Genomic DNA, 9,594 nt, shown 5'->3' on the forward strand with positions numbered 1-9,594 from the left:
TCTCTCTCTCCAGGTACCCAATTACTTGTCAAAAATAGTGGTTATTATATTTACAATACAGTATTATTAATACAAAAATTGTTATACTCTTCGTTTAGATTAATCTCTGGGACAAGGGTCATAAATATAAAATCTACAAATAAAAAGCATTTGAAAACAACTGAAAGCATGATATAATGTTTTCAAAATTTGTTATATTGTGATTTTAATATAGAATACATTTTAATTAAAAACTAATCTCTGAGGCATAAAAGTATCTGTAGTTAAAGTAGAACAATACACTTAAGAAAAGTTGTGGGTCAGTAAGAGTTAAAAAGGTTTTTGAAATAAGTCACTTATGCTTTGATCGATGTAAATGAAATACTGCAATTTTGAAAGCACATTTCTATTTCAGTATATTTAAAAATGTAATTTATTCCTGGAATGGCAGAACTTAATTTTCAGCACCACTACTAATATGCTGATTTGATGTTCAAGAAACATTTCTTTTTATTATCAATCCTGAAAACAGCTGTGCTGTTTAATATTTTTGTGGAAACCATGATACATTTTTTCATTCTTTGAATGGAAAGTTCAATGAACAGCATAACATTAGAAACGCCTTTACTGTCAATTTTGTGAATCCTTGCTGAATAAAAATTAATTTCTTAACTCCAAAGATTAGAAGGGTAGTGTACATCAACTACTCTTTTTCGACCCATCAAACATGAGAAGAAAAATGTATCACAAATGTCAAATTAAATGTATAGACATGAATTTCCTGTATTAGTGGTCTCTTGGTTTAATAGTAATGTTAATGTGTGTTGTTTGCAGAGACTGAAAAATGTCGTGGCTTTGGATACGTTACATTCTCAATGGAAGATGATGCACAGCGGGCCATAAAAGAAGTCCGAGAGTATGACGGCGAGAAGATATTTGTAACTGTGGCCAAGAAAAAGCCCGATAATAAGAAAAAGAAGAAGAAAGTAAAAACAGAAGGAGGTTAGATGTTTATGCTTATATTTTACTCCTGGATTGTTTTTAACACTCTTTTTCTGTCTGTAATAAATGAGTCTGAACTGTTCATGCAGACTCAGAAGATAAAAAGAATCCAAAGCATGAACCAACAGAAACCAAAAGACCTGCAAAGAGTACAGGCATAAAGAAGAACAAACTGAAAGCTCGACTGATCATCAGAAATCTCAGTTTTAAGGTAAGTCAACTAAATACTGATGTTGCATAAAGGATAAATGCGCAGTTTTGACTTTTGAAATGTGATATTGGCTCATGAACTGATGTGCTTTATATGCAGTGTGAAGAAGATGATTTAAAACAGATCTTCTCTGAGTTTGGAACAGTGATGGATGCCAAGATTCCCTTAAAACCAGGTAAACGTTTGTCCAACAAGTGCATCTGACTGTTAAGTATTTCTTAGGTTCTTTTTACCTTTTTTTTTTTCATATGGCCATCCACCTTATTTTGATGGCATCATGTTTGTGCAGATGGAAAGAAGCGAGGTTTTGCATTTGTGCAGTTTAAGAATATGGCAGAAGCTGGAAAAGCTCTGGCTGCGATGAACCTGAAGGAGATCAAAGGTGAGTCTTCTCTTAACATTGAAGACTGCTGAAATTTCAGCTTTCTATCACAGAAATAAATTACATTTTAAACTATATTATAGGGTTGTGACGGTGAGGAAATTTTCCCACCGGTTAATCGACGTGTGACAACACCGGTAATACCGGTATCACCGTTGGGGTGGGAGGGGGGTGTTAGTTCGTTTGAGTTTCCCTCTTTTCTTAGCTTTCAAATGGCTTGTAAAAGTGCTGTGTGCATTTTACTTTCACTTTTCGAATTAGCGGCAATTCGGCGTTGATTCAATTCAAGCAACAACGTCAAACTCATAACTTTTCTTAACAAAACGAATAAAAATACACCATATATGCCTAATAAAATAACAAATTACTTAGGCTACACAAACGTGATAAATAAAATCTGACTCCTGCTCCGTGGCGCACTGTCGTTCACGCATGGTTCGGCACGCTGCATTGGGCGTTTAGTTTTTAAAAGTATCTGTCCTCTAACTGAACTAGGCTAAATGATTTTTGTTACTATAAAAAAATCAAAACGACGGTGCCGCGGTAGGCAAATGACGTAACCGGTGTTGCGGCTTAACACCGGTATAACCGAAAACACCGTCTATCGCAGCAAGCCTATTAAGAAGCTGCTTTCCAAAGAATTACATAAAACAATTAGATATTAGCATTGTTTGCATTATTTCCCTTGTTGTTTAAACACCGGTATAACCGAAAACACCATCTATCGCAGCAAGCCTACTATATTAATGCAGATTTTTAAATTGCAATAATATTTCAGAATATTACTGTTATACTGTATACCAAAGAAATGTAGCCTTGAAGAGGCCTCTTTCAAAAACATGAAAACAATCTTAATCATTCCAAACTTTTGACTAGGTGTTTATACTGACTTTTAGTATGATAAAATGCTATTAAATCCTTTCTCACAGACAGACAGGTGGCTGTGGACTGGGCCATTGCAAAAGACAAGTATCTCGCCAACCAATCAGCGGGAGCAGCTGGTAATGTGTATTTTCATTTAAACTCCATAAGCATCATTTATTTATGTGGATGTAGTTGTAAAAAGCTTTGAAGGTGCATCTACCCTCTAGGTTTTGTAGTGAAGTGTATCTGGATATCTTGTAGGAACCATCAAAGAAGAGAATGTGAATTCTAAAGGTGCAGGAGCTGATGGGAAAGAAAAAGAGGCCAAGAAAAAGTAAGTACAGGAAGTGCAACAAATCTAAAGTGTGTGAAGATGATTTCAGTGAATTGAACATAAGGTCTGTCTTGTGTTAAGGCCCACATTACAGGAAGAAAAGGATGACTCTGAGTCAGAAGAAGAAGAGGGGTCCGAGGATGATGATGATGATGAAGCCAATAGTAGTGAAGCGGATGATGCCGAAAATTACTCTGAATCTCAGCAGACAGACAGTGATGCCAGTGAACCTGAAGACGACGATGATGATGATGATGACTCCGACGACGCTGAGGGAAAAAGTAACTTATTTATTTATTTATAGCAGTGTTATTTTAGGATGACCTGTATACTATATCGTGTTGTTTTAGTATGATTGAAATTGTAGTTTTTATATATATTCAGAATTAAATAATATTTTCTGTTTTAGAAAATGTTATTACCTTAATTTTAACGTTTTAACTTTTTTTTTTATGTCTATAAATGACTCTCTGTAAATCTCCTTCCTCAGCTCCTCCAAAGAAGAAGAGAGACCCTCTTCCTTCAGATGTGAATGAGGGAAGAACCATCTTCATCAGGTGATAATCATATAAGGAACTTCTCTTGTTGTATTTATAATCAATAACAGACGTTTTTGTATGTAGGAATTCATATTTTTATTGACATATCTTCAATTTGGGTCCTGTTAGAAATCTGGCCTTTGACACAGATGAAGAGGGTTTGGAAGAAGTGTTGTTGCAGTTTGGTGAGCTAAAATACGTTCGTGTGGTGATGAGCGTAGACACAGGATATTCAAAAGGTAGCTTCAGTCATCAAAACCCCGGCCTGTATGGAATCAGAGTTCTTTCTTTAAAGTAAGTCTCTCTTTTTCCATGTCTGTCTGTGTTTAGGTTGTGCTTTTGCTCAGTTCAAAAGTAAAGAAGTGGCAGACAAATGTATCGCTGCTGCTGCTGAAGATGAAAAAGAGGTGAGTTCGTTGTCCTGCAGTTGTTGTAAGAATTACTCTGCATTATACCAGGCAGTAAACACAGGATTATTGTGCTGATGCATATGTGCATTTCAGTTTGGTGGCATTAGGGTTGATGGCAGGAGATTGAACGTTTTGCCTGCAGTAAACAGAGAAGACGCTACCAAATTCAAGGACAAGAAAGTGAAAACTCACACAGGCTCCAGGAACCTTTACCTCGCCAGAGAGGGCTGTGAGTAAAGCCAGACTCAAAATGCTGCCAGTCAGCTGACCAATAACAGAGCTTAAATTGGGTTAGCTAATAGCAGTGAAGCGCATATGTGCACCTGATTTAACCTGTTACCTCTTGAACTTTCTCCAGTGATTCGTCCTGGATCCAAGTCTGCAGAGGGAGTTTCAGAAACTGACTTGGCCAAGAGGACAAGAGTGAGTATTAAGAGTGTGATTTTGGGCATCTTTTTCATTATTATCTCTCGAATTTGACTGACCATTGTTATTACTTATTTGTTTATCTGTCTATATATATATATTATATAATGTATAATAGTATTTATTGTTATTTTAAATTCTTTAATTTTATTTACGTGGATTACTTAACTAATTACTTAATTTTTACGTTTTTTATTAGTTTAGTAAATTTGCTTTTGTCATCTTTATTTTTTGTTTCAAATATTTTATGTGGCTTTAATACGTTTTTATTTACATTTTAATTTGAGACATTTTAGTATTTCATTTTAGTGCCAAGGCAACATTTAAATTTTTTTTTTTTACTATTATTTAAAAAAAAATTTCATCTAATATTTACGTTTTATTTCATCTTTATTTCAGTGAAAGAAAATGATTCTCAATTTCAATTTTAATAATAAATACATTGAATTTTATAAATCCAAATCAATACTGAAAGCTGTTTCACTTATGTTCATATTCCTGAGCGAATAAAAGGCACTCTTTAAACCTGGCATTAATAAGCACTTTGTATCCGGACGGTGGCTGTATGATCTTTGTTATTGTTACTTGGAGATCTGATTGCACTTTCCCACTCGAAATGAGAGATGGCACATACATATTATACATTACACTTAAAATTGTCAATTAAACATAAAACATAATAATTAAAAAAAATTCTTCAAGATGCTTTCTGTCACTTTGGCAGATACAAAATAAGTGATCTATTTTATCTGTTACTCTATATTGCTCTAAGTGCTTTATAATGATGTCAGGTGTAAAGGGGGCCAAAGTGTATTTCTTCTGCATGTTTTCCGTTTAACATATTTTTTTTTGTTTGTTGTGTTGTCAGTTTGAGGAGCTGAAAAGGGCAAAGTTAAAGGACATGAACATTTATGTGTCTAAAACACGGTTGTGTGTTCATAACCTGCCTAAGAATGTGGATCAACAGAAACTTCAAAAGCTCTGCCTCTCTGCTGCTGGTGGTAAAGGGGTCCGCATTACTGAGGTAAAGTACGCTTTTCTCTTCCAAGTGCTAGAAAAAAACAACTAATAGCAAACCAAAATTCAAAACAATGTTGAATAAATAAATAAAGTAGTATTCTCACACTTCTTCCTAGAAACACTAGAGGGCAGAGAGCTATGTTATTTGGGTAGGATCAGGAGGTTTCACTGTCTAGTGTGTTAGTTAGTCATCCAAGAAAGTCTTATTTAAAGGCACAGTTGTTGTAGTTCATGAAACAGCTTTTGCAGGGTTCTAACCAACAACCTTGTGGTTGCCCATAGGTTTAAGGTGGTGTTTATTTAGTTCTTGAGTAATGCCAGACACAAAATATCATTACGACCTGAAAGATATCACTGAAATTACCCAGCCTCTGTGATAGGCTTTGCCAATTAGAAACTCTCTCTCTGCCTATCAGTAATTTTGAATGTCTGAAAAAGATCAATGTTAAAAGCAAATATTATATATAAATAATTTTTCTAAATTATAAATAAATCTAAAGTAAATAAAATACATTTGTAAAGTCATTGAATTAAAATGTTGCATGCACTGCAAAAAAAAAGAAGCTTCCTCAGTGTATTTGTTTTTCAATACAAATATATAAACATCTTTAAATCAAGATACATTTACTTGAGATGCAAATTAAACACATGAACCCTAGTTTTCTGAGAAATTGAACAAAATTAAGTTTATGCCTGAAACAAGAACAAAGATCTGTTGGTGTATGAAAACATGTTTTCCATTTGAAGTAGATTTTTATGAGCCCATTGGCAGATATTTGTTCTTGTTTTGATCATAAACTTTAAAATTTAATCATACAATTTAAATCGTAACATTTAAAAATGAATTCTTTTTAATGTTTTACATTTTGATCAATTTCTCTAAAAACGAAAAGACGTTTAGACTACATCTATTTTGATGTAAGAATGTTTTGCACTGCAAAACAAGACAAAATACTGATAAAGAACATCACTTTTTTTGCAGTGTGAGCAGAAGGTACAGTGAAAGTTATTTCCATATTTTAGCGGTTGGAAGCCGAAGTAGTTTTTTGGTGGGTAAAATGAATTTGAACATAATTGAGATCTATACCTAAGTTGTAATTTCAAAATTTGAAGCTTTACATTTAGAGACTATATTGACATTGTGTTCCATTCAATTTTTTCCATAAATTTTCTTTACTTAAAGGTCTTAAATTTACATTCAGAAAACCTGCAGAAACCCTGTGGTACCTAAATGACTGAAATCTCCAACATCATCTTTAACTGCATAACTTACATCAGTGTTTTTGTTAACTTATGCCATAACTTTTGCATATATAACAAGAATTCCTGATTGTATATATCTGTATATATGTGCCTACAGTGTCGTGTGATGTATGACAAGAAGCCTATTCATGGTCAGGTGATCGGCAAGTCTCTGGGATATGGCTTTGTGGCGTTTAATGAGCATGAGCATGCTCTACAAGCCCTACGTCACCTCAACAACAACCCAGACATCGTTGGACCCCAAAAGGTAGACCACTACAAATTCGCTGTTGTTCAAATCCCAGAATCAGGCCTTATTTGGAAACTAATTCTCACTGTTTGCTGAGAGCACTGGTAGAAAAAAAGGATATTTGATAACCTGTTTGTTCTATCAAGTCGATTTATTCCTAGAAAGGCAAACAGGCCACCGAGGTGTCTGTCTTAATTCCTAGAAGTATGTTCAGGGTTATTGCATTAGGGAACGGTGTTAGACGATATTAGCTATAGCTTGCTGGTGTGTAAACACACTTTGAGGGCCTGTTATTAAGGGCTTTATTGCCAGCTTCACAGCAGTGGCCCTTCAATGTTTTGCAAAAGAGGACAAAGGAACGCACTAAAGAACGAATCAAATCACATTTTGTCTGTCAATCTTTCCACACGTCCTATAAACATGCATTCCTCTGACACTCAATGGAATGTGTTTTGGTCTGTATTGAATGTAACTTCTCAAAAATAAGATGAATCGTTCTATTCCCAAACACTTGTGGCCAAGACTCATGGCTGTTTCACTTAATATAAATCAGAAAAAGATTTAGCATTGAGCAACAGCTGAAGATTGAGAAAGACCAGTGGTGAAGTATGAATGTTTGATGATGTAATTTCCTGTGTTGTTCCCATCAGAGACCCATAGTGGAGTTCTCTCTGGAGGATGGAAGGAAGCTGAAACTTAAAGCCATTCGTTTGGAAAACAGCAAGGTGAGGCTCAGCTGCATCTTGGTTTCCTTTCAATGTGACGTTTTGAAAATGTCAAAATTAAATGGCTTAAATTAAATTGTCAAAATTGATGTTTTTCCACAGAAGCAACTCAAAAAAGGCAGTAGCCAAAAAGGAGAGCAACTGCCGCAGCAGCATTCTGGGAAGAAGAAAGGACCCTTGAGGAAAGGAAATGCAGCTAATGTTGTTAAACAGGAGAAGGAACAAGGAAGCCAGTACAGCGGCTTTATGACCAAACCAGAGGTGGAGCATGTAGAACTGAAGGACGGCAAAAAACGGCCCAAGGTTCTGCACATGCCTTCACACAGAGGCCCAAAGATCAGGTACAACTCAAAATGGAACCAGCACCATTGGTTCAACAATAAAAAAAAAAAACTATAATGTACAATGACCCTCACACTATTCCTCAGGAAACGTGATAAAGGGAAACAACCCATGGTACAACCCAAGAAACAGAAGAAAGTGCCCAGCAGGAAAGAGAGAAAGGGGCCTACTTTCATTGAGAAATCCAGCACGAACAGGAAACCGGTAAGCCAAAGAATTGAAGAGAGATAGTTACTTAAATTGAATATTATATAAATTATATGCTTAATAGAAATATATATTATTATTATTATTATTTAAAATGTTGGTTTTCTATTATATATATTATAATTATTATTATTATACTAAAATTGGTGCTGTCAGTTACATTAATTACATGATGTGCCAATTAATTAATCGCAAATTAAATTTGGCTGTAAAATTACCCACTAAAGATAATTTAAAGCTATTATTGTGTTTAATGAGAAATTATCAAGTAGATATTACAAATAGTAGCTTTAGAAAGAAATATTGTATTTGATTCAACGTAAAATTTATTACACATAAACATTTAGGCTACAATGGCCTAACATAAACTATGGAACATGAAAGAAGAGAGAAAATGAGAAACATCTCAGAATTTTGTTCATACAATGAAAGTTATTGATAACCAAATCAGCTTTGTTACCAACAGCCTTCAAAATACATTCTTTTATGTTGTGCAAAAGAAAGAAAATCATACAGGTTTGAAATGACATGAGGGCGAGTAAATGATGACAGAATTTAAATTTTTGGTTGAACTCTCCCTTTAATGTTTTATTATTATTATTATTATTATTATTATTATTAATAATAATGAAATGATACTCTAAATAAAAAACTGAAACTGCCAGCGGGTGGTGGTAAATGTCTTTGAGTCATTGATTTATTCATTCGATTCGTTCAAACGGCTGCTCCATTCAGTAATGAAGTAAACAGCTCTCTTTATGAATGGACCTTTGAATCATTGGTTCACCTGTTCGTTCAAAACGCAGATTAATTCAGAAACGAATCAGCACTGTGTTGCTCAGAGACACCCAACAGTTATGCTGTGGCTTTATAGATATTTTTGTTGGCAAAATTGTGCAAAAAACAGACAATAACACTAGATTAACTTCTTGTACTGAACGGTTGTATAAAATCACATTTAAACTCGTGATATTTGGGACAAAAACTGCACTTGTGTCATATTGCTCTCGCGGCTCGTGTAATTTCGCTTATCATATGATATAAATATGAGACTAAAACTCATACAGGGACATTTTTTGCCCCAATATCTTGAATTTTAGGGCATAACTGCATTTATGGAGTTGTTGCCCTGCATCATATTTGTCAACTGTATGAAATGTAAGATGATGTACAGGTCTGGGGGCGGGGCCAGTGCATTAACTGCGTTAAAATATTTTAATCGTGTTACTTTTTTCATAACTAATTAACGCATTAAACTGACAGCCTAATTAAAATATACACATTTTTTATTAAAATTTATTCCTGTGACGGCAAAGCTGAATTTGAATCACTCTACAGCGTTGCATGATCCTTCAGAAATTATTATAATATGCTGATTTGGTGGTTAGCAAACATTTCTTATCATTATTGAAAACTGATTAAAACGGACTATTTTTGTGGGAACTGTAATCACTGCAAGAGCTATATATATGGCACTTTTGCACCATGTAGTTCTAGGAACTAGCCAGCAAGGTCGTTCCTAGAGAACCAATTTCTCCCTCGGGCTGTTTTCCTGGTTGCATTCGCACCAGCAGTAGGAACTCTGAAGCGGCGTCTTTAATCGCGGCATTTACAAACATCAACAACCAGTGAATGGATTTTTTTTTTTTTTTTTTTTTTGG

The 9,594-nt window shown here is 34.6% G+C and overlaps 1 protein-coding gene across 1 annotated transcript in view; it reads left to right on the forward strand.

The window, feature by feature from the left end:
- Positions 1-9,594, forward strand: part of LOC107673146 (RNA-binding protein 28-like) — an 11,096-nt gene that overhangs the window by 628 nt on the left and 874 nt on the right. The window contains exons 2-18 of the mRNA XM_016466639.1: positions 814-981; positions 1,071-1,192; positions 1,292-1,367; positions 1,482-1,574; positions 2,504-2,575; positions 2,700-2,772; positions 2,854-3,053; positions 3,263-3,329; positions 3,441-3,550; positions 3,642-3,718; positions 3,815-3,950; positions 4,080-4,144; positions 5,016-5,171; positions 6,528-6,677; positions 7,310-7,384; positions 7,487-7,725; positions 7,813-7,930. Coding sequence (XP_016322125.1) covers positions 814-981; positions 1,071-1,192; positions 1,292-1,367; positions 1,482-1,574; positions 2,504-2,575; positions 2,700-2,772; positions 2,854-3,053; positions 3,263-3,329; positions 3,441-3,550; positions 3,642-3,718; positions 3,815-3,950; positions 4,080-4,144; positions 5,016-5,171; positions 6,528-6,677; positions 7,310-7,384; positions 7,487-7,725; positions 7,813-7,930 — 1,997 coding nt within the window. The remainder of the gene's footprint in view (positions 1-813; positions 982-1,070; positions 1,193-1,291; positions 1,368-1,481; positions 1,575-2,503; positions 2,576-2,699; positions 2,773-2,853; positions 3,054-3,262; positions 3,330-3,440; positions 3,551-3,641; positions 3,719-3,814; positions 3,951-4,079; positions 4,145-5,015; positions 5,172-6,527; positions 6,678-7,309; positions 7,385-7,486; positions 7,726-7,812; positions 7,931-9,594) is intronic.

This window comes from Sinocyclocheilus anshuiensis, unplaced genomic scaffold, assembly GCF_001515605.1.
Source record: "Sinocyclocheilus anshuiensis isolate Anshui unplaced genomic scaffold, SAMN03320099.WGS_v1.1 scaffold304, whole genome shotgun sequence".
Classification (NCBI taxonomy): domain Eukaryota; kingdom Metazoa; phylum Chordata; class Actinopteri; order Cypriniformes; family Cyprinidae; genus Sinocyclocheilus; species Sinocyclocheilus anshuiensis.